At 33.8% G+C, this 26,638-nt stretch overlaps 1 protein-coding gene across 1 annotated transcript; it reads left to right on the top strand.

Annotated features, from left to right (window-relative positions):
* Positions 1–1,513: 1,513 nt before the first annotated feature.
* On the top strand, positions 1,514–25,796 carry LOC149422930 (uncharacterized). Its single transcript, XM_089632778.1, has 8 exons — positions 1,514–1,588; positions 1,929–2,135; positions 13,415–13,647; positions 14,853–15,017; positions 20,286–20,364; positions 21,312–21,515; positions 23,856–24,040; positions 25,596–25,796. The coding sequence occupies exons 2-8, from the start codon at positions 1,956–1,958 to the stop codon at positions 25,675–25,677; spliced, it is 1,128 nt and encodes a 375-aa protein (XP_089488904.1). The 5' UTR covers positions 1,514–1,588; positions 1,929–1,955; the 3' UTR covers positions 25,678–25,796.
* The last annotated feature ends 842 nt before the right edge of the window (positions 25,797–26,638 follow it).

The following is a 26,638-nucleotide window of genomic DNA, read 5'->3' as shown; positions in this document are numbered from 1 at the left end:
TTATTAATATACTAGGTGTAACCCGCCACGCTTTTTTCTGGCTCAGTATGTCTGTGCAGTTAGAAAAACAATAACGCGTGTTGCTTTTACGTTCAACAGATGGCGCTGATGGGAATGTTAGGTATTAGATATTAGCTGTTTAATTAGAAAATGCACAGAGTGACTTAGACAAAATTAACAGTTGGCTCCAATCAAATATATTAACAATGAATGTTAAAAAAACAGGATACATGATTTTAAGCTCAACTCGTAAAATAATTCCTCCTCATATACCCTTAAAAATTGAAAATAACAACCTGCAAATCCTGATACAGGAGAAATATCTTGGGCTGTACATTGATAAACACCTAACTTTTAAACAGCATATTCAAGATATTAAAGATAAAATCACCCCCTTAATTAGCGTATTCAGCCGGATATCATATCTGTTACCAAATAAAATTTAAAAAGGTCTATATTAAGGCCTCGTACACTCACATTTAAACTACTTGGTTGAAATCTGGGGAAATACACGTGAAACATATATAAACGAACTACAGGTAACACAAAACAAAGTAATCAAAAAGCTATTTCACTTCAAACCTAGAACATCAACAAAAAAAATATATATTGAAACAAAACTACTAAAATTAAAAAAAATATATGAATATAATACATGTCTCCTTATTTACAAAATAAATAATAAACTCATACATACAAATACAGAACTCATTAAAACGTCCCAAGTACACACACACTTTACACGGCAACACGATAAAATACATTTAAACACCATATACTATACTCATTATGGCAAGCAATCCATTGGTTACGAGGAAAGCAACATATATAATTGCCTCCCAGACGAAATTAAAAATGAAAAAAGTATAGGTACATTTAAAAAAAAATTGTTCAGTTTTATGCTCAATCAACAAAACCATTGAATAATATCGGTGTGTAATATATATGTTATTTCTAGTTAAATAAGTGAAAATGTAATTTTCTTTTATCTAGAATAAAAAATAAAAAAAATAAAAATAAATTACGATATTATCCACCAATCGAAGAAGCTACTAGTATGTGAACAATTCATTATTTTTTTAGGTTACGATTTACGACGCCAGTCCATTTAGTGTATGTAAAAAAGGCGTTCTTACTTATAATTAATTGGGAAAGTTATTAATAATAATAAATTATTTAATATCGTTGCGTTGCTTTTGCGAAAAAGCACCTCAAGGGCGCTGTATTAATCTAAGGTTGATGTATTTGTCTGTTTATTGTGAATCATTGCCGGTATGAAAACATTGGCTTTGCCCATTTATTACAAAATAAGTACTTGCATACCAAAATGTTGCCATACCTAAGTATCATATTTTGTCTATGTGCCGCCAACAAGCGATTAAATCGATTAATCATTCGATTCGTTTAATGTTTCGATTAAAATATTTCTATCATGTAAATGTTTCGATCTTGTCCATCACTAGCAATCTGAGTGGTATATCTATGGTGCTAACCGTTGATTGGTTTATTTATGGTTGACACCGTTGACAGTTCTATTTTGTTTACATGTTTGTATTTCTGTTTACAATCGATATTGGAACGAAACAAAGTAGGTATAATCAGCTCTCGTTCGTTGGAAACCACAATAATATTCTATAAACCGACGAAAAAATATTTTGATTCTTGTGTATTTTTTTGTTGGCCGGCGCCTAATTTTAGGCAAGATTTTCTCTCCCTGTCTATTTGCCTCGTGTTGTTTTAACAGCTACATTGTATTGATAATTTATTTTAACTATTTTACATTCAAGGGCATCAAATAAAGGAGAATTAAGCACTAAGCAATCCTGTAATTTGATGAAAAACGGGATGTGCACAAAAATATCGAATAATTTCTTCCGCATTGCAGGTCTATATCTTGACTAAAAGTTATACTTATTTATTGATTGCAGACAATCTATTGAACGTCTACACCAACAATGGATCGTGAATACAATGAAGAAGAACGGAAATGTCTTGTCAAAGAAATGTGTCGAATAGCTTTGAGGACAAATGAACCAGAGTTAAGGGAATTGAAGCAGAAACTGGAAAATGATTACATTAGAAAGAATCAAGCCTGTCAAATTAAAGAAAAAGAATACAGAGCCCTACAAGAACAGGTTTGTTTGTATAACATATAATGGATAACCAACACCGCTGCCATAGATCACCCCAAATGGTTTGCTACGTTTGGTGGCTTAGCAGAAGTGCCCGAGTTTATCGAGTGAGGTGTATTCAGGTCTTGGCGGGCCGGCTTAGGAAGACCCTTTGACCTTTCCTCAGGTGCTAATGTGTGGGGTTAATGTATATACATATAGGTCCCGCTAGATTTATTGCGTCCATGCGTAAATCCGTCTTTGGGCGTCCAGCACTTCTAGTTTTTTTTTTTAGATTTTTTTGTGAATATTGCACCATTGCTCACAATAATCGCTAATATTATATTTTTTTAATATTCATAATAATGCAGGTTTTGATATTTATTATACTTTCATACATTTCTTGCGTCACGTACATACTCACGTCCGGGTGTATATTTTTTGTATATTGAAGGTTCCTTTTAATATAGGTTTCACGTCCTATCACTCTAATTTAATTTTTACGTCTTCTGTATATTGCTAACTCTTCTAATAAAGGTTTCACGTCATTGATGTATTATACTAGATTAGCCCTGTCTAGTAAAATTCATTTTAAAAATAACACCACGTAGCGTACGTCAAAAATATGGATATGAACTTAACAACCCAACTCTGTTTAAACTCCTTGTACAAGCGTTCAAACTCGTCAGCGAAACCAAGAATTTGTTGTCAGAGGTGTTTTAATATGGACATAATTCAAATTTAAATATTTGGAACTGGGTGATTTTTGTGATTGAAAAAATGAACTTGCCCAGCATAGCTGAGAAGCAAAATAGCTTACTCTAGACCAAGGCTGCCCAACCCCAGGCCCGCGGGCCACAATGTGAACGAATTATAAGTGGCTCGCGTGAACCATTTTCAAAAAACCCGCCAATCCGCCAATTTGAAAAAGTGTCGCGGGCCCGCGGTAAAACAAACAATGCAGCTTGCGCGCGGTCACCAGTGTTGCCAACGAAGACGATTTATCGCTATTTATATCGATTATTATACTATTATATCGATTTATCGCTATTCAGAACGTGAATCAGCGACCTAAACATCTAACCTGTTTAACTTACTTTTTAAACAAAAATACTCCGGTTTTTGATATAATATTTTTTGCGTCCGAAATGGGAATCTTGTAGCCACCCCCACCCCCCCCCCCCATGGAATTCGAAAAATTGTTGTGGGGGGAATCACATATGATGTTTTTGGGTGAGCGGAAGTTTTTCTCAGCGAAGTTCCGTAACAACCCCCCCCCCCCCCCATGGTTTCAAATATGGTGGGGAGCACTCATTTTGAATTTTTTTTGTGGGGAATTATATTTTATAGAAATTCTCTAACAATCCCCCCCCCCCATGGAAATGGGAACCGTCAGGTATTCAGTGGCCTGCCAGTGATTCAAAATCGTCAATTTCGCCCAACTGTTAAAAAGGTTGGGCAGCCTTGCTCTAGACCAATAAAAGGTAAAACGCAATGCACAGTGCCCATTTTGCATTGCGACACACTGCGTGGGCCTTTTCATAAATGTTCATGTGAACCAAACCAAAATTGTGTTGGGGTTATTTTTAAATGATTATGCCGTGTCTAGTCTTATTTAGTCTATGTTTCACGTCCATACTGAATAATTTATTTTGGCGTCAGAGTGTATATTATTTGAATGTATACAAACGTACCTAATTTTTTTACAACGATGTCCTTAATGAAAATGTATCGTTTCATAACGCGCCAGTTCGCTCCATTGCAGAGGGCCGTCGGACATTTTTAGGTCGGAACATCAATTTACCGTCTGCTGTAAACCATCTTACAAAAATGTCCACCCGCGCAGGGCGCTTTTTAGTTCTGAGTCCCACGTGGCATCGTTGTAAATGAACTGAATGTTGCCAAATCTGGCGATTTGCTTCACCAAGGGCTCAAACAATACATAACAATGTATATATTCGCGAATGGCCACAGGGACGCAATACTATTGACGTAATGCGTGGACGCAGCACGACCGTCGTTATGTATTCAAAATAATATCTAATTGTGATCGGTCACGGGGACGCAATACCATCGACGCAGCATGACCGTCGTTACGTATTCAATATAATAATATCTGTTTTTATTTTTAACTAAATTAGTTAAACGTCCAAGAAGAAGAATTACTCTATCATGTTTAGTTGACGATTCCAATAAATTAATATTGCATGAAAAAGATATTTTACAAACATGGGAAAAGTATATTCATGATACATTCAAAGATATTAGACCTGACATTAATATTCCCAATGATCAATTGCATGGACCATCGATTTTAAAATCAGAAATTCTTCATGCGATAAAGACTTCAGACAATAGAAAAGCGTGCGGACCAGACGATATTCCAGTTGAGGTGTTGAAGCTCTTTAATGATGAAAATGTTGACTACCTGTTGAGGTTATTTAATTCTATATACGACACAGGGAATATACCCCAAGATTGGCTAAAATCCACCTTCGTGACATTGCCTAAAAAACAATACCCTAAGAAGTACAGTGACTATCGATTAATAAGCCTGATGAGTCATGTCCTTAAATTATTCCTTAAAATAATACATGCCAGGATATGCAATAAGTGCGAGCAGGACTTGGATGACACTCAGTTTGGCTTCAGAAATGCGTTTGGGACGCGTGAGGCATTATTGTCTATCGATGTACTATTGCAAAAGTGTCGTGACCAAAGAAAGGAAGTTTTTACCTGTTTTATTGACTACGAAAAGGCATTTGACAGGGTAAAACATGCTGACCTAATGAAAATGCTTGCGGATTGTAATGTTGACACCAAACACCAGAATTTCATAAAAAACCTGTATTGATTCCAAACAGCAGAAATAAGACATGGGAATGAGAGATCTAATGCAATTACCATTCAGCGTGGAGTACGACAAGGCTGTATCCTGTCGCCACTATTGTTTAATCTCTATTCCAACTATGTCTTTAAAAGAGCCCTAAGTAATACTGAGAAGGGTCTTAAGATCAACGGAGTTGTCATTAATAACATAAGATACGCAGATGATACTGTATTACTAGCTGACTGTATCGATGACCTCCAAGACCAATTAAATCTTGTTAATAATGCTGGTGAGCAACTGGGCCTAACAATCAACGTCAATAAAACAAAATGGATGACATTTGGACAACTAGATCACTCTGAATCAGTGATACAGTTAAATGGTTGCAATGTCGAAAAGGTCGAAAGATTTAGATACCTCGGCAGTATTCTCACGGAGACTCTTGACCCAGATGTAGAGGTTAGGTGCAGAATTGAAGCAGCAAGAACTGCGTTCATTAAAATGAAATCCTTCTTCTGCAATGATAATATCAGCTTAAAACTAAGGCAGAGAATGCTAAAATGTTATGTGTGGTCGGTCTTGTTGTATGGATGTGAAACATGGACCTTGAAAGTAAATACCATGAACAGGTTAGAGGCTTTTGAAATGTGGCTTCACCGGAGAATACTCAAAGTCCCATGGACCGACATGATCACCAACACAGAAATTCTCAGGTGGGCTAGAGCAGAGAGAGAACTGCTTAGATTAATAAGAATCAGGAAAATTTCATATCTGGGTCATGTACTTCGAGGGGAGAAGTATCACTTGCTCCAGTTAATATTGAAAGGCAAGATAGAGGGTTGCAGAGGGCCTGGTAGGAGACAAATGTCTTGGCTGGGAAATATACGAGAGTGGACCGGCATTAGAAGTGTGGAGGAGCTATTCCGAGCAGCGCAAGACAAAGAGACATTTTCTAGAGTGATCGCCAACGTCGGGGGGACCTGCTACGGCACATAAAGAAGAAGTTAAACCTCAAATTGTAATCAATCAATCAATAGAAATCATACAATACATGTTGATTGATTGTAGGATTTCTCTGTGTTTGTTATATTTATATCATGTTGTCTCCCTCAAATTTTTTTTTTATATAAATAAGCTAACACTTTGTACTTCTTGTCTAGTAATAATTTGTACCCTGAAGATGCTTGAGTAAAGCGAAACCGGTCGGTTCTAAAAATTATTAAAAACTCGTGGTTTTAAAACAAAAAATATTTTATTTTATTTTATTAAATATGTCAACCCACTAAGTGATTGCTTTCTACAATAATAAAAATATTTATTTTTATTTTTAGTTGAAAAATCTTTAGTGTTACAATATTTACAACATAATATTATACAATATTTCAATCACTTTTCTAATAAATCAGATGCTTGTGCTTAGGAGAGGACAATACATATTTTACATATATTTATATTTCAAATATTATTACAAAAACTATTAGTAACCTTACAAGAAAATACAATAAAAGTAGTAAAAATATAGGTTATTTATAAATAATTCAAAGGAATGATAAGCAGAAACATAATATGTGGAGTTTAAAACAGAATTGATTTAAAAGTACCTACATGGCACACACGCTCTTGTAATATATTTAAAGAAAAACACTGTAAAATCAATTGAAATAAAAATGCTTGTCTTAGAAGAATATGTTCAACATATGTATAATAACATGCTCTCTGATGTAGATATCTTTATATCTCATTGTAACCAAAATAAATATAAAAACTCAATTAAAAATGTATTTAAACTGTATTAAACGTGTACCGAACTGCATAAAATGCAATTATATATTATGTATATGAAGACATATATTATGTAGTATTATGTTATAATAATATTCTGTTGTAATAATCTCCTGCTATAATAATCTCCTGTTATAATAATCTCCAGTTATAATAATCTCCCTCTTGACATTAACGTTATACTTTTTACAAAATGAAACAATACTTTGTTTTAAACTACTTTATATTTATTTAACACAATCTTTGGGTTCAGTCGAAACCGGTCGACGAAATATAAATTAAATTAAAGTGGTTTAAAACAAAGTATGTATTTGTTTCATTTTGTATAATGTCAAGCCACAAAGTGTTTGCTTTCTTCGATAAATTTAATGTTTTTTAGTTGTTGTAAGTATAGTGTAATTTGTAGATATGTACATAATAAAATAGTATATTGAGGAAATCTGTAATTGGTTTCTCAGTTAGGTAAATTTCACATATATAAATGAACCACGTAAACTGTTTATTTCCCTAAAATAAAATAAATAAGATCAAACAATAAGAAAAGTTATGAGGTGGTAGGTATTAGAGAATTTTAATTTGATTTTTATTTTGTAATTGTCATAATTTTCCTCAGATATATCGAGGGGTAATTTATTAAATAATTTTATACCGTTAAATAAATTCCGATGTTGTCCTGTTGTAGTTCGAACTGGTGGTACGGTTGGTACACCCTCATAAATAATTATTTTGCTTAAATTTAATTTTTGGTATTATTTTTAACAAAGAAATCTTCATGTAATTGAAGAACTTAATGTATTTTTGTGAGAGGGGGAACCGGGAAATCTTGGAAAACATTTATTGTTGGATAGTAATATGGCTTTTTTAAGATGATTTTTATTAATATTTTTTGAATTGTCACAAGTGGAAGTAGGCACGATTTATATATATGCCCTCCCCCCCTCAAGCCACGATTCCATATTGTAGTACAGAATGAGCAAGTGCAAAATAAATATCTTTTAGTATTTTTAATGATACAGTATTTCTAAGTCTAAAAAATATATAGATGAGTTTTCTCATTCTGTCTACTGTGGAGTTTATTTGACTTTTCCATTTGATGTTATTTTCTATAATTATTCCAAGATGTTTTATTTTTTTTTTCTTACTAATGTGTAAGCAGTTTGAGTTACAGGGTATGATTATAAGCACGCAATTTCTTTCGTGAATTTTTATGTTTACATTTATATTTGAGATATTCCCTGTTTGGCTATTAGGTAGGAAATGCGTCTTTTCAGCATTTACTGACAATAAGTTTTCGTCGAACCATAGTTTTACGGTATTTATTGCATTATTAGCCGACACTTCGACCTCTTTCTTATATTCTATTTGAATCACCTATAATGATGCAATTTAAATTGTTCTTGTTACGGAGATTTTTTTAAATTTCTTCTATAAATAATAGTCCAGTCAAAGAATGGCACAAAAGAAGGTGAAATCGAAAGGAATCGTGTAGAATAGTGTGCTTGTGTAAACTCCGCTAATACAAGTTTTGAAAACATAGTGTGGAGATATAATACAAAATAATAATCATCTTAGACTTGAAGAAAAGTCAATAGGTGTTGCATATTAAATAAAAATGGATAAATTTATCTAAGACACTATCTAGATAGCATTTAGTTCGAGTTGAATCCTGCAATCATACATAAAGATAGCAGCCCATCAAAATATGCGTTAAGAAAATTAAGATTTAGTTTTTTTTTATAGTGAATACCTCACAAGAGTCCCAACTACTCCCTTCTGGAGCCAGTGAGACTATGTCATCCCCAATTGGGGTATATTGTGAGGCTGTAGGTAAGTGGGGAAAGGAAAGAGATGGGGAAGAGAAAGGTGGGGAAGTACCTGGCTATTCAGATCTTGTCACTAAACACGGCTAAAGCCATTTGGAGCAACCTTTCAATTCTGAATGGTGGTCTTACACCAGGGCGATACTGGGAGTATCTTGCACTCTGTTGGCAATTCTCAATCACAGTATATTACAGTAAATATGACCGAATCGGATAGTGACACATTATCTCAGTTGGTAGTCACTGTTATGAAAATATTTAGAAACATAACAATTATAATTAGGTACTAATTATTATTTTGATTTTTGTCTATGGTTATTTTGACAGCCATAAAATCGGCGCAAAATAACGGGAAAGGATTATTCTTGCAAGGTTCCACACTTTCCAACGGAGCCCAGTTGGGCGAGGACTCAGTTGAAACGACAGGTGCCAAGTTTATATGGAGCAATTTAAAAAAACCGTTCGGAGCAAGTACGCGACGAATCTTAAAAGTAAAATCAGGCATCCGATCCTGAGATACGCGGAGTAATGGTTAAATGTAAAAAAAACCCGCGCCGAAATACGCGCAATGTCGGTCGACAATTTTAAAACCCGCGTGAATTAAACGAGTGCCAAAGTGCACCGGGCCGCGTGTTCCGTTTGGGATGTAATCCACGTTTAAAGAGACAATCCTCTCTCGCTTCGTACATGCAAACCTTGAGTACGCTGAGGAATACTAGATCGTTCGGATGAGTATTGTATTTGGGTGCGTGAACGCCGCCTACCGCCATTCACACGCGCGCCTTGAAAGGATCCGTAATAATCGGGTGGATGGACACCGGAGACTGGTTTCCTGGCTGGAGACTGGACGAGAGGCGGAGCTGGTGGGCCGGTCGCCCGCGCCGAAGCAGACGTTCCCCTGGGAGGAAGGCATCTCCACTCATCCGCGTTTAGATAGTTAGATAGGATAGAATCGGTCTGATAGGGGGTAAGTCCTTTAAAATCCCTTGCTTAATGTTTACCCTGTTATCATGAAATAGAGTTCAACTTATATGTACAGAAACTTGTCTTTTACTCTGATTTACTTGTGAATAAGCCCATATGCCCACCACCCTGAGAAGGGTTCTTATGTCTCACCGCAGAGCTCGGCATATCTTGCCCCCGGCAAGATTTGGCGTCCAAAGGTTCCACATCGGAACCAAAGCCGACCACTGTGATGATGACCAATCCTTATATGCACCCATTTAACAAGAGGTGTTGACCGGCTACTACCCCAAGCCTCACAAAGTAGGTACAACCCCACTCACCAGCATATCATCACGGCCCGGAAAACCGAAGGTCCTGGGTTCGAGTCCCAGATGTGACAGTGCCTTCTTCAGATTTTTCTGTTTCACAATACTATTTATGTAATGAGTGGATACAGGACTACCATCCATATGTATTAAAAAAAATATCTATTCGTGAACAGACGCAATACTACCAATGTAATGCGTTAACGTAGCACGATCGTCGCTATGCATTAAAAACCACGCAGGAGGCTTCTTAGATCTGAGTGTCAAGCGGCATCGTTGTAAATTAACCCAATGTTGCCAAATCTGATGATTTACTCAACCAAACGCTCAAATAATATATAAAAATATACTCGTGAACGGCCACGGGGACGCAATACTATCGACGTAATGCGTGGACGCAGCACGACTGTCGTAATGTATTCAAAATAATATCTACTCGCGAACGGCCATGGGGACGCAGTACTATCGACGTAATGTGTAGATGCAGCACAACCCTCATTATGTACATAAAATAATATCTACTCGTAATCGGTCTCGAGGACGCAATACTATCGACGTAATGCGTAGACGCAGCACGATCGTCGTTATGTATCGAAAATTATATTACTTCGTGGACGCTGCAAGATCGTAGAAATGAATAAAAACATACACTGCTCGATATATACATCGTGTAGCGAACCTGTCGGCAAAATGTCAAACGTTCAATATTCGTTTCCAGACGTTCTGAGAGATTTTTTGCTTCCACAAAAATTTTTGCCATACGATTCTACATGGGTAAGCATCGTTCTGGCCAATTTTGACTACAAAACATTATGGCGTCCGTATATCGGACGCTGTAAGTCGGTGGACGCTGAATGCTATGGAGTTTTTAGGGGTCGGACGTAACAAATGTAGCGGGATGTATATATAATATACATATATTTTGTATACTGACCTTAGATATTATCAACTTCTGTCCCTTATTCTTCTTCAAGCCTTTTGGCGTCCAGCTTTGGACACAGCCCTCCCTCAAATTTCTCCATTTTTACCCATTAACCAGGGTAGTCCATACATCAATGTTAACATCCCATCTGAAGCCGACGGTTCTCTTTAGATTGTCAGCCTATCTCATCTGTAATATGTCTTTCTCAAGCATGAACACTATCCGATGATATTAGATTTCCATTGTTGACCTGTAAGTTGTGTGAATCGCCCAGCATGTTGCGACGTGCTACCATTCATTTATCAATTGGCATGTGAATATTTGATATAGCGTGAACGATCACAAATGTGTTCAATAGTTCTTGTTCACCTTAACACGTGTGAAATTTAGTATAAATATAATAAATATGATATTGAAAATTATATTCAAAATTATAGGCACACTTCTACAGTATAAACTTTTTTAGTTTTTGAAAATTCATTGACAGTAACGAAATACAATCAAATCATCTAAAACATAGATGTACAGTGAAGGTAGTAGTAATTTCACTGGACTGCAAATGTAGACAGCCGCACTATAGGGGTTAATATACACAAAACGGTGTACATAACACTAGTCAGAAGCATTCTTGAATATAATTCCTCTCTCTGGTCACCTTATACAACATACATTCACACAAAATTGAAATAACAGCATACATTTTTAAGGCACATAAATTATATACTACAATTCTTACTATAAATTATAGTGATTTAATGTAATTACTACCCGAATTGTCACAGGGAAGAAAAATTTGAGATGTTTTATTATCATTTAAAATCAATTTACATTTAGACATCCCTGGCCTGGTGAGTATGATTAACTATCACATACCACTTAAATACAGCACTAGACTCCACCATTTAATGTAGTTGCTTCTCGCACTAATTCTATGTATAGTTAGTGTTCTCAGAGGTGGTCACATCGTGTGGGGAATGAAACTTGTTCTGTTGACATATTTAACCTTTAAGAACATTGCTTACTTCAAAAAGCAAATATACATGCAGATATGCAATAATCCTTAACTTTGTCACTTTATTATTATGATTACAAGATTATTGTAACTTTATGCTTGTGTTCTTTATAAAAAAAATTATATCTATTTTATGAATGTAAAAGGCAATGGGCGTTTAAATAAATAATTGTGAATAACTAAAAAATAAGCACAAGACGCATATACGCATATTAATAAACCAAAGATTCCAACCGCAGTTTGAGATAAAAAAAAAATCATTTTCTACATTCTTATTTTCTGGTGAATCATTTAAATTTACTGAATTTAAAGTTAATGTTCTTCATACAAATAGAACGGCGTCGTATGCGCTTCATAATTTTTACCTCATATGGGTGTTTAAAATGTTACCTGGCTATTATAGACTTAGAGGCCTTGTAATTTCTCAGTATTTTCTCAGTAGGGAAAAAATTGTTTCCTAAAAAACCCTACTAAAATTGCATGTTCTTGCATCATCATCAGCAACAGTAGCCAACCGTGGCCGTGTATTACATGTATGTCTGTTTGTGTTGTATTGGGAGTAGGAAGGAGTCGGCTATGGCCTATTCTTAGGAATTCCTCCGCATCTGCTTGTTGTATTAAGGGAAACCATAGAAAACCTTAATCAGGAGAAGCGGCCGTTTGTCAACATGAAACAGGACGGCCTTCAGTATCATCATTATATGATGTCCTGCATTGTAAGGTGTTTGTGTGTGTATGACTGTTTTTATGTTGATTTATACCTATGGAAGAATAAAGAATAAACTTACTTCCATGAATATTATGAAATATTATATAAATAGATGTATAAACATTATATTATGTGATAGAAGTCAGGAGATTAGGAAATACCTACTGCTACACGTCTAAATTGTGATTTTTTTATTAATTATTTCTATATGAAATGAAAAAGAACTGAGGTTACATTAACGTTTATGATACATTTGTCTATTGTGTTTGTTTTTTGTTAGTAAATTTAGTTCATTGTTCAGATGAAAACATATTATAGTGATTTGTTTTTGGGGTATTATGCCGTGTTGCGCTACCTCCTTCTTTAGCCATCTATCATTTACACATCTGCCCTGATGATTGGCACTGCAATGCTGTCCGAAACGTTGGCTAAAGAAGGAGCTAGTGCAACACGGCATAATACCCCAAAAAAATTACTATAATACTTTTGGCCGTGAAAATCTCAAATCATACCTGAAAATATATTAGGCCATTTTAAAAACTTTTTATGTTTGTATTAAAAAAAATTTAAGTATCAAAAATTATATGTTTATTTCTAACAATAAAATTTGATAGGGTATTTCATCACCTTTCAAAATAAGTGTTTAGTTTTCGGATACATTCAGAAATATTCCATGTATTTGGATTTTATGCAAAGCGGAAATACTAACAAATTCTACGACCAACTGATGGCGTCTTTAAGAAATGTAATGGCCAATATGCCAGAGGATGGACGGGTTAATCCTTTCCTCATTTTAAAGAATAATCTAGGTCATACTTTCTCCTTGAATAGTACTTTTTTGAGCTTTATGTTGACTTATCACGTATCACAAATAAATGTTATGTTATTATTTCATTTAAATTCGTTTCCTAATACCACAAATTCATTTTCAAAACTCCAATGTTTAACTCTTTTCAGGTTGAAAAAAGGCGACGAGAGCAATTCTCACTTGAAAAAGAAATGAAGTATTTAGAGATTCAAGAACAGGAGAAGAAGAAAAAATACAATCAGAAGAATCTATATGGTAAAGATTTACTGGCCCAAGCTAATGCCCATGAAAAGGTTCTCATCCTTGAAAAAGAACTTGATGTTCAAGAAAGAAGAGAGGAATTGAATAAATTAGCAGATCAAATTAAAGAAGATATTGCAAAGTAATTTTTTTCTTTTAAATGTAATATAAATCAAATTTAATAATATAATTTTTTTTTTTTTTATAGTGAATACCTCACAAGAGTCCCAACTGCTCCCGTCTGGAGCCAGTGAGACTATGGCATCCCCAATTGGGGGATGTTGTGAGGCTGAAGGTAAGTGGGGAAGGGAAAGAGGAAGGTGGGGAAGTACCTGGCTATTCAGATCTAGTCACTAAACACGGCTAAAGCCATTTGGAGCAACGTTTCAATTCTGAATGGTGGTCTTACACCAGGGCGATACTGGTAGTATCTTCCACTCTTCCACATAATTATTAAGTTCTGCACGTATTTTGGTTTTTATTATTTTTACAGCTGTTTCGGCTGTCGAGGCCAAACATGTTTTCAAACTGTGCGCAGTTTTATTTCCTTCAAAAAGGGTCTAGTGTTCCAAAAGTTAAATGGTGTTTTTAGTTACACATTGTATAAAGAATGTGAAAGTTAAGATTCGAGTTGGTACCAATAAAAAAACTGTTCACAGTTTGAAAATGGCCTTGAATGCCGAAACGGCTGTAACAATAATAAAACCAAAATTCTTGCAGAACCTGATAATAATATTATCAAATTCGATTTATATATATATATATTTTTTTTTTAAATTAAATGGAGTTAATAAAATACAATTAATAAAAGAAAATTATATCATCACTCTAAGTATTATGTATATAGAAAGCATTATTACTCTTCGACTCATTTTTTCATATTTTTATTTTTTGTTTCTTCCATATTCACTCAACACATTTACACTTTATTTCATATTTTAGTTATTTGTCACTCAACCTAAATATTTAAAAATAAAATTCATATCATGTGTATTTCAATAACGAAAAGTCTCAAAATATTTTATAATGTTTTTTTTTTATAATTGTCAATATCACGTACATCAAAGTTTTTTCAAGAGAGTTTTAAAAAATTGTCAGCTGCTGTTCAGCTTTCTGGTGTTGTCTTCTTTCAAAATTCATTTAATATAGCCTCGGCAGATTTCAACTTCTTCTATTTACTCTTTGTACATACCTACCTATCTGATTTCTATCCTGCGTTCATTCTAATGCCTGGAACAATTATAAATTCATGGGTCTTTTTAAAAATATTTCTCACTACGACTACAAACAAGGTTCCCCATTTATGCTTACTTCATTTTTAATTTCCTTTTGTTTTGTATATTTCAGGAAACTTGGAGAAAAGATATTTGCAGTTGAAGCAACCCAGCATGAAATGAAACTATTCCAAAAGTCCAAAGAAATTGGAGACATAAAAAAACGTCTGATGTCTGCCGAAGAGAGTCAAATGATTGAAAAAACAAATAGAGAACTTGACGAGAGATTAAAAATGATGTAAGTGAAGATTTTAATGCAATTTAAGAACAAACAATATTAATTTAATCACCTCTAAACTTAGTTTAATTAGGATTCAAGACATACAGCCTTACTAAAGAAAAACCACTTCACATTCGTTAAACGGTGTTCTTGTTACAAATTATATAAAGAATGTGAAAGTTAAGATTCAAATTGGTACCAATAAAAAAATATCTTCAACTCTGTTTTTTAAATTCGGCAACAATGCTTTTTGCGACTTCACGCATGCGCATTATAATATTCTTCATGCGCGGAAGCCGCGGTTGACATCTGTTTTTATGTCTTCTTGAAATATCTTCACAGATCGCGTTTTGTTCATAAAGTTATCAATTTACTGTTATTTTCGTGTAATTCAACATATTTACAACTTATTTGTGTTATTTTTCGTCAGTTTTAGATAAGTAATTATACAATGATAGCATTTAAAATCTACTTTCATGTTATGTCATAAAGATAGGTTAAAACAGTTATGCCAGTATTCGGTAAAGTCAGTAACAGTTATGCCTCAGTCCTCTCTGCCTACCCCTGCGGAAAACGGTGTGATGTTTAGTTAGTTTCCAGTATTCAAATTGTATTTTATGATCTATATTTTACAAGAACTTCTTTAAAGTGTTTTTTTATAACGTAAATGCCTAATGGACGTCTTGTTAACCATGTATCGAAGAAATTAACGTTTTAAAATGTGTGTTAAACATTTCAGCTTTTTTATGTTGTTTCCAGGAAATTAAAAGCAAGTTTAAAATTTTTTTATAAATATATTTTTTTGTACGAACGAGATGAAAGGTAAGGTGACAGTTTTCTTGCAAACTCCCTAAATAAAACGACTGTGTTTTTTGAATTTCAATTTCTGTGAAGATTTTGATAAAAAATGTTTGAGTTATGGCGATGCACTACGTAGTAATGCTAAATCATGTGTTATTGGTTTGAAAATTTGGTCACCTAGAAATGTTTCAGATACTTTAATTAAATACTGCTAGTAGAATACATCCTGGCCTCTGAAATAATCGAGTATTTTTTACATAAGTCTTTTTATAAGCCCAGAAAAAATAATGTATAAGGCCTATGAAAACTGCTTTAAATTTCAAAATCTCCTACTTACGAACCCATTTTCGGTTATGGTTTTATTGTATAATGTGGCAAATTAAGTTATTCATAAAATGATCGAAAAACATTTAAAAATTTGTGCCTGAACATCCACAAAATAAAATAAAAGGCACTTTTTGGCCATGTTTTTTTCTCGCATAAATAACAACAGGTGGATGGTTTTAAGCGGGAATTTAAGCCATATCGCCATCTACGTAAGGTGTGTTATTGATAGCGGCTCAATTCAAAATATTACACGACCTAGTGCATCGCCTTAAGTTTTTTTTTTCAACTTTTTTAAAATTAAAATATTGCACCTTTAAGTATCAAAGTATATTTCGAATACAAAAATCTAATTGGTAATTTTTATCCAGTTTCTAAATAGTATTCGTTTTACGACATCTTCAAAATTAAGAAATATTTTATTTTATTTATTTTTATTTTTATTTTTATTTTAAATACATAAACGGCTATACTGCCTTTTATAAATAAACATATTATAGAGTACAAAAGTAATAAAAATAATATCATTACATAATAGTGGTTTTAAACTTTAAAATAACATACAATTATTTTGTGTATCACAACCAAAAATAACAAAAAAAGAACAATGAGAAATATCATCATTTCATTTCAACATGTCCATATTGCGTATATAAAGTTACATTATGGAAAAATAATTTTTGAGTGAACATATAGAACATATAAAATAACTTGGAAAAATTCAGAAATCCGATGTGAAATTATTATCATTTCAAGTTTATAAACAGGTAAACAACTTCCTGTGGCTGAATAAGCAATGTAAACATCTTATGTATCTTTCCATGAACTATTTTATGTGAGTTTCGATTAGTAAAGTTGTCACAAACACGGGCGTTTATCAATTATATACATTTTTCATCATGTTTTTTAGTAAGACTGATTATGATTATTAATAAGCTAAAAGTCGCTTACAATAATGTTTATAACCAACTATTCTGCCTACCGAGATACTGCATCACCGCGGAAATGTTTCTGGAGAAACGAGTTGCACTCTTTCAGGGCACTTCCCAACCACCTCAATGGATGCTTATAGCGCAGACTATGTCAATCGAAGGATACCATCTTCACTTCCATGGTTGCCTGCATGAATGGTTGTTTATCAGTTGTGTAAAATTTAAAACACGTTTATTATTATTATTATTTTTATTTATTTTTTATTTAAGTTTTAATCCAGCAGGACTGGGAGGATAGTGCAATCCCAGTCTGCCATATTACATGAAATGCAGTAAAACAGGGAAACAATAAAATAAAGTAAAAAATTATAAAAATGGAAATAAGATAAAACAAAGAGAAAAAAAATATTAGGCAGGTACCTAAACATAAAATTAAAATATAAATCAAAAATAAAATAGTCATTTTTAGTAAGGGGGAATATTTATAATATCATTATGTAAGTTTTTCATAAATGGAAGATAATGCAATAATAATTTCACATCAAAAACTTCTCATTCCTTACATAGATGGGATAATATTGAAATTCCTGCTTAACCCTTTGAGGTGATGTTTCACAAAAACGGCGCTATACAAATCATCCAAATATTATCATTATTTAACACCAACCTCCTGTGTTGATTAATGCAAATGAAAAGCAGTGTCATTTTTTATATTATTTTGTGAAATTCAGGAACAAATAATATTGAAATATTTTTCAATAATTGTCTAAAAAACATAATTTTGCCACAAATTATAAAAACATATTCGAAAAGCGGTTTGTAAGTAGGTGATTTTGCACTTTTTGTAGCCCTGATACTTTTTACTTATTTTTTCTTGGCTTCTTAAAAGACTAAATAGAAAAATAAAAACCGCTTGATTTTTTCGAAGGCTAAGTTTTACACTCATAACCTTACTAATAAAAAAAACACTTCCCAACCGTTAAACAGTGTTTTCGTTACACATTGAATAATGCTGTATAATTTCTATTTCGAATTTTTACTAATAAAAAATGTCTTTAACTGTGCTGCGAAGGAACTGGCAAAAATGCATTTTGGCACACTTGACGCATCCGCCATACGCGTGAATTTCCCAGCAAAATGTCAGTTTTTATTTTAAGTTTCTATTAGTAAGATTTTCACATACACGGTCGCTTATCAATTGAATAAAAATTTGCCAAATTTATTAGTAAGGCTGTTAGTATTTTAAAGCATCTGTAATATTTCTAATCTGTCATATGATTTTGTAATAACCCTAACCATATTTAGGTCTCATCGGTCTAGGTCTGGATCTATGGCTGCCTAAATTTAGGTAGACGATTTTTTTTTTTAATTATTTCAATTAATTTCGAAATTCTCGCTCAATCAAACGATGAAATATAAGTGGATTCATTGGATTTATACTACACTAAGCAGTTGGTATGTTTCCATATTAATTTTGGAATATATGATTTTTTTAATGAGCGCGGTCGAATCCAAAACAGAGTGCTTGGAAATCTTCATCGCTCGAGTGGTTAAGGAGTTGAATTCTTTTTAGCCACATGTTATAAAATATTTCGTTTTTTTTATGTCATACTAGCCGCGGCCCGGTACGTGTTGCTGTGGCTCAGTCTGTCTGTGCAGATAGAGAAATGGCGTGTGTTGCTTTTACTGGCCAGATGGCTCTGTTTTTCAAAAGAAGCGTGTTTGTACAACAGATGGCTCTGTTTTTCAAAAGAAGCGTGTTTGTACAACAGATGGCGCTGTTTTTTCAAATAAAGCATGTTTTTACCTGTCACCGGTGACATCTATATAATTTTGAACATTTACTTTTTTATTCCTTTAGATTAGTTATTTTGTATTTTACTTTTTGTTGCTTTCATAAGATGCATACAAATTTAGTTTGAAAGAGGTTTTTGGTTAGTCTTCAATGGAACGGAATAGTTTACGTTATGCTTCATTCCTCTGTGTTGCATGAAACCCAAAAACAAATATTTGAGGTTCAATATTAACAACAACATGTTTCGAGACTTTCTGAACTTGATTTCAGAGCAGTTCTTAGTATAATATGAACGTTATATTGCTCCCATCCTATCTCTTAGGAACCACATATTATGTTTTGTTCACAGGGGAAACATACACATTAGTCATACATAGTCCCTGAAAACATAAATACAAGTCTGACTTATGTATTTATTTCCCCTTTATCAAATGCAAAACCTATTATTGAATAGTCTCAGAATTAACTGTTTAAGGATTATTTGATGACGAACACTTGTGGTGTTCAATTTGTACTAAAATATTGACTTATTTAAAAAAAAACACTATTTTGTGACTTATATATTGTCACGTAACGAATCGGACACGTTCAAAACTCCCGCGAATTCAAATTAGTCAGCGGTGAGTTGTTACCATTGTCGCTGTGCGCGCGCGCCTGCCTTGTGCACGGCCAAGTTGGTAAAACTGCTCTACGCTCGACACGCCGGCACTCAAATCACCAACGGCCGCCCACACTCACAATCTAGCCTTGGCCCTGTCAACATGTCTGTTTTGCTATCAACCAGGACGCCATGATTGCGCGCCTAAATTAACGGCCGCTTTGTACAAGTATTTTCGAAGCCTGTACCTAATTGCTGTGCCTACTCACCATGGAGAAATGTACGCGTAATAGCGCGTACAGTACGGAAGATAACCCTCCTTTTGTGGTTCAACATGTACGCGAAACCTACTACAAATTCATGTAAGCGGATTAACTATCTTTACCTTTTATGTGCCTTTTGTGACTTGAATTATGCCTACACACACGCTTGCCAGCCAGAACCTAAATTATCAAGAGAGATTGTTCCTAACGAAACGCTAGGAATATTTAGGATGTAAATGACCCATCTCATTTGTGTATCTGTTTGTAATTGTGCTTTGTGAATATACTATCATACCCCATTAATGCGTTTCCTTTGACGAATTCGAAGTGGTTTGTTTGGCAATCCGTTCCCCGTGTAAAAGCCGTAGCTGACCTGACGCCTGATGATCATGATCTCAACCTCTACCACCTGAGCTAACGCCGATATGTACTAAGGCACCCTTTTTGCAATGGACCTCTCACAGGGAAATTGCGCCCTTTACAATATGTTCCCTGTGCACAGAATGTTATCTGAAGCTAAACACAAATTTGTATCCCTTTATCATTGAAGCGTGAACTTTTTTTACATTACAGAACAGAGGAAAAGAATAGAAAATTCGAGTTGAGAGAAGCATTGAAAGGTCAAATTGCAGCAAACCTACTTGCTCAACAGGTACAAATTCGACTCACTCTGGTCATTTCAATTTTACCAATGTTTACTACACTCAAATATGGTATAGCATTATTATTATTATAGAATATTCCTCGCTGAAACATTACTCAACAGCCGTGAAACGTAAGGTAACGGCGGTTAGTTAGGTAGTTACTCAACTCCTTCTGCTGTATGACATATAGAAGATTGTACTAAACATGTATATTATTAATTTTTTATATTTGTTTGCGTACCACTAAAGTGTTGATATTTAGATTTATTGTTAAACTCTCTTGTAAGGTCATTCAAGGAACCGTTAAATAAAAACTTTGTGCTAGAAAATCTTATACATACATATTTTATACTATTATGTGTGTTCGAAAGTATGCCATTTTGTTCATTCAGTTTTCAAGAGACCGAGAAACAAAACTTCTTGAGTATGGAAACTTCTTATGCAGGTTTCACGGTACTAATTTTCTCCCTCGACCAATTAAATTAATGTCAATGTAGTTCAGTTCCTATAGTAATTATTGTCTTAGACATTCTTTTAAAAATTGCTACATAGCAATAATAATTTATGATGAGTGAAGCGTGAACGAGCTTTGTTCGCCAGGGAAATTAGAGTAGGGGGCACGATACGCAGCAATGAGATAACGACTAAAGAAAAAGAAGATTCTTAATAATTTTTTTTTGTATTTTGCACAACATTAAAAGGACTGGACTACTTGTAAACAATAAGTTGCGACACGGCAGATAGGACAATGAATCTATTGCCTGAGTCTGACTTAACATATTACAAATATTTTTCAATGTATAACATTTGTTGGTGAAGAAGGTACGGGTTCAATTCCCGTTGGCGTCATTTATTTTTACTCAGGAGATATTTTCAATTTGTATTGATATTTCAGGCGACTAATATTGCTTGATTTGTATAGCATTTATTAATTTTGTTCTATAAACATTTTCAGGTTGCAAAAGAAGAAAGAGCACAGCTTTTTCGAGAACTGGAAGAGCACGAATATCTTGAAAATAGCAAACGCACTGACGACAGCCAATCTAGCTATACTTATAACCAAAGAAAAACTGTACATGCTATGCTCAAAGCCCAGATACAAGCAAATATTGACCGTGCATATATGTTGAAAAACCAAGAAGCAGAATTCACTCAGCAGGTATCTGTAAAAATGCTTCATTAGCAGAGATGTGCTTTATTTCAAATAAATCCATTTCAAATGGAAATGCAAAATGGGTATTTTCCAAATTTAAATGCTTTTCTAAAAACCATTTTGCATTTTGCATTTTAAATGCTTTTCTCAATGCATTTTCCATTTTAAATGCTTTTTGCAACATTCTTCCTACTATCTCTACTCATTTTTTTTTCATAAGCCCCAAATATCAGTCGGTCCTCAACCTCGCTATGAGAGATAATTTCCATTTGTCAAGTTGCTCCCTGGTAGGAGCCCTGGCAATTGAGTGAAACCATTACAAAAAATACTGATTCAAATACTGAACATGGGGCCATGACGCTGTTATATTGAATGTTAGGTATAGTTTCTATGTTTTTACGTTGGCAACATTAGTCCCGCGCAAATTATTTGTGGTTTCATAATCTGTAGTCGTGGTGTTTTTGGATTTACCATCATGTATAATGTTTGTTCTACATTGATGTCCATTTTATTAAATGACAAAATTGTTTAAAAATTCTATAATTATTTTTATTGTTTGACCTGAGAAACCATTTTGCATTTTCAATGCATTTTGAAAATAGGTATTTTGCATTTTGCATTTGAAATGCTTTTCTAAAAACCATTTTGCATTTTGCATTTTCAAATGGAAAAGTTTTGACCCATTTCCATTTTGCATTTCAAATGCTTTTGGGTACCCATTTTGCACATCTCTGTTCCTTAGTCATTTGCACTTAACGCACTTCGGGTGGGAAGGGTAGTTCTACCTTTACGCCCGTCCTACTTGAATGGCGGAAAAGGCATCGCTGTCCAATAATTTTATATCAATCTCTTTGTAAGGGTCCCAACTATATGTATACGTATTTAAAAATGTGAACCAAGTTTTCCCCATCTTCTAATTCTTGTATTTTGTGTGGAAGAATATTTTATTAAAAAGAAACTATATTTAAACCTGTAGAACAGGTAAATACATCCTTACAGTTATCGCACCAGAGATGCAGAAGTTTTTTGTTTTTTTGTAATGATTTGTGCAAAAATGATTTTTTTTTTGTAATGTGATAAAATACGTACATTTTTTCCAAATAAAACATCACTAAATGGCCCACCACTGACTTTAACTTCAGTTTACGGAGTAGTATTACAAAAGTAGGCTTTTTTTTAATTTTAAACAATAATTTTATAGTTGGTGTGTGGTGAGTACTATGTAAAAAAAAATCATTAAAATATATGTATTATTTTCAAAGATATAACTGTTTCAAAGAAATTCCTTGGGGACCCTTGTTTTTGCCCGCATGAAATAAAAAAATTTAAAAAAGAAATGTGTTCATAATTTGTATTTTTGACACTAGCAAATTCTCTGATTTTCACTGCTAGAATTACCCTGCTTCATCTTCATCCCTTGGCTGTGGAAAACAATTAAATTCATTATTGTAGAACCGTTGAAAGGATTGTCATAAGACAATGTGTGCAGCGTGATTCGTTTAACAAAGTTATGCTTTTAAGAGTGAACATTCAAAAATCGAACTTGGGCAATAATGAACATGCATTCCTCAATTAGTGTTTATTGGAAACTATCAGCATTCTGTTATTATCTATCATTCTCGTTTTCATGCAAGACGTGTGAGAAGGAAGATAAGTATCGGAGAATTTAGCATGATAAACATTCTTTGTCGATGAATCCAGACATTTCTTTGCTGGGATTGACTATATGACTACGGGCCTCTATCGCCTTAGCTGGCTTCAGAAATTTGTAGTTTTAAGTCCTTTCCATTTCTTGTATTCCATTTTTATGCAAATGTTTCAGGGCTGAATTTTATTTATCTATAAAAATCCCTGAATCATTTCTTTAGAAACAACATCTCTAAGGACGGGTTGTTTCGGAGAATTTGAACAATTCATCAAATTTCAACGTTCATTTTCAAGTCCTGTGAAAGATTTTTTCAAGTTCTGTTTTTATTTCAGTTTTGTCAAGCAACTAGCCTATAATTATATAATAACAGAACTTGAATAGGACTTTCACAGAACCCGAAAAAGGACTTTGAAATTTGATGAATTGTTCAAATTCTCCGAAACAACCCGTCCTAAATCTATTTGTTTGTTTGGATAAGAAATTAAAGTGACCGAGATGTTATTTCTTCTTCAGTTAAATCAATTATCCATTTGGCTGGTGCAAATGGCCTTGGATGATTGCCAGTTGTATTAGACCGTTAAATGTGTGACGATTGTTGTGATATATTTTTTTAATCTCAATAAAAATTAAGTTGTTGGAAGATCTTACAAATCGCAAACAAATGCAATACATTTAGCTAATTTTAATTTATTTTTCAGCTTAACCGTCAAATACAGAACCAAAATGAAATTGAAGAAAGTGAACGAAAAGTCGCCACTCTTCGAAAACAGGAATACACGATGGGAATAAAGAAACAAATTGCTGACAATTTAGAAAAGCAAAGGCTTCAACATGAAACGATTATGATGACAAATGAATATATCAAAACGTACAATGAAGAAAAGTAAGTTATTTAATAGTACCTACATATTTAAATCTTTTCTCTTTTAGTCTATGGCCCAAGACTAATGTTTCCCAAATGAATTAATTTCTATGATAAATGGTTCCTCTAACGGACTTTCCTTTTTTAACCTATGGAATGCCAGATTCCTGTGAATTTGAATTTATGTTATCTACCGGGCATAAAAAGCATTCTGTATGCCGTGCATGCGCTTGCTGACTGTAATTTCGCAATAATTAAGTACTCACATGTGTTTTTCAAAACATTATTTTTTTAGCATGATTAATTATTGGGTTATTATTAGAGGTGGGTCCCATGAGTACTTTTCGTTACTGGGTACAATGAGTGCAGGTACAAAAAAATACCGGTGACAAAATACTCAAAAGTATTGATTCTGAATAAGTAATTCTAATGAACTCGCATCAAATTCTGCCCACATATTCCCCACAAATATTCTACGGGAGCTTGATTCCCCGTTTTATTATTCGAAATCCGTGGGGGGGGGGGGTTGTTACAGAATTTCTGAAAAACATTATTCCCCACAAAAATCAGAACTTCGCTGAAAAAAAATTCCGCACGAATGAGTATTTACGTATTTATGAAAATTTGTAGAATTAATGTTTTTCTCATGTTAGTAGAAGAAGTTTAACAAAGAAATGTGACGATTTTTTATCGTTTTATTGTATTTTCGAACGGCTGAAAAATGTCCTTCAAAATAAAAATAAAATCGTATGAGATTCTCCTATAAATAATGCACACAATAATGTAAAGAACGAAATAACCTGACCACTCAAAGGCGCGATCCGTACTGAGGATTTTTTATATGGCTTGCGCCCCACTTCAACAAATTCAAAATGAAAAGTTTGAAAAGGTTATTTTGATGACAAGCGAAAGTGATTAATATGAATATGTTTTAAAGTTTTAAAACCCGTGAATCGATAGTACTATATGCTGGTACCACCATGGGAACGCCGGCACATGACGGGTATGAATGTTGCGGTCCCACCAAGGCACCACCGGCGCATTGGAGGCATACACACTTTTCTTTAACATTGTCTTTTATGTACATGTATGTTATATGATACACAAAGTGACAGATAGCTAATGTGAAGCATTATTTAGCAGTCAGGACCAGCCCTGAGCTAAACCGCGCCTGACACTAGTATAAACCTCAAGGGCGCTGTATTAGGCATCAGGTATTATCAATGCCTTAGCTTCTCGGCGCCTTAGCATGTCAGACTTGCTCCAATTGCGCCTATACAGAGCCGGCCCTAAGCACAGTCTAGGTGCATCGGTAATTTAGCACTCTGACACTAAGAGGGTTAAAACATCTTATTTTTCTGCTCTCTATTTCTTAACAGAATAGAAATGAACTTCCGTTGGCGCCATTGTAGAAATTGATTGTCTTTTTGTTCTCTAGTGTAATGTGGTTACATTTATATACATTCTTTGAAGGTGGAAATTACACTCAATTGAACAAGAAAGTTAGTTCCCACATAGTTTTTGCTATACAAATTATGTTTTATAATTTATTTAATATGATTGTTGTATCTTTCAGGAGAAGACAGATTGACGAAGAAAAGGAACTCATGATCAAAGAACACAATCTCAAAGTTACAAAATCGTTGCACTATACTTGAATAATTTCATAAATTTATTCCTATGACTGCCTGTTTATTTCTGTCCAAATTGATATGTGTACTTCTTTTAACAATTACTTTTTAAAATTTGTATTTAAAAAAATATTTTTTTTTTTATAGTGGAAAATTTATTTACATATGTAATTTTTAATTAAACACCTCAATTCTACTCAAATCTTTTATTTTTTTATAATAATATGTAAATGAAAAATTGAGATAAAAATATGTTTTATTACTGATTTAGAAACTCAATGGGTTCAGTGGTATCAGATATATTACCTTTGTAATAATGAGGTTTTTATTTCTCTCAGGTGTATTTAAATATCATCAGTATCAGTCCAACACCGCCGAAAAGCCATTTGTAAAAATGTTCAGAAGGAGCAAAACCTTATCTAGGAATATATGCTCTTCCTGGCTTATGTACTGAGGATGCTTCATTTGCAGTATTTACTTTAACTGAGTACAAGCAGTCTGTAGGTCAATTTAAAAGCAATAATCAATACAGCTTGTGCTGTTCAACTGAAAGCGACAAAAAAACGTATTTTGAAATTATTGGCTCATACCCTGTATTGAACTTACACAGTGACATGAAACTTCAACCTGTGGCTTGTTACATACAGGGAATATAGTATGTGGCTATGGCTCAGGTGCAGACTTGGACTTTAAATCGGCTCTGGCATTTAGTAGCTTTTGGCCCTCCAAAACGAAAGAGAGGGGGCTTGGGAAGTATCTGACTCTTCAGATAGAGCTACCTACTAAATATAATCTATGTTGAAACAGAATCCACGCCCAAGCCCGCCAATGGTGAAATATTACATTTAAAATGTCTTCCGTTTTTGCAATAGGACCCTCTCCTTGTACATATATATTTCCTCCAAGATTGAAATACTAGAGCGAAGCTACTTTTTTTTTTTTTTTTTACTGTGTTTATTTTCATTTCTTTACATATATTATTTAAAGA

This window comes from Hesperophylax consimilis, chromosome 6 (assembly GCF_061612785.1).
Source record: "Hesperophylax consimilis isolate HC1 chromosome 6, BYU_Hcon_1.0, whole genome shotgun sequence".
Taxonomy (NCBI): Eukaryota; Metazoa; Arthropoda; class Insecta; order Trichoptera; family Limnephilidae; genus Hesperophylax; species Hesperophylax consimilis.
Note: the sequence above shows the minus strand (reverse complement) of the source record. Positions and strands in the feature narration are given on the sequence as shown.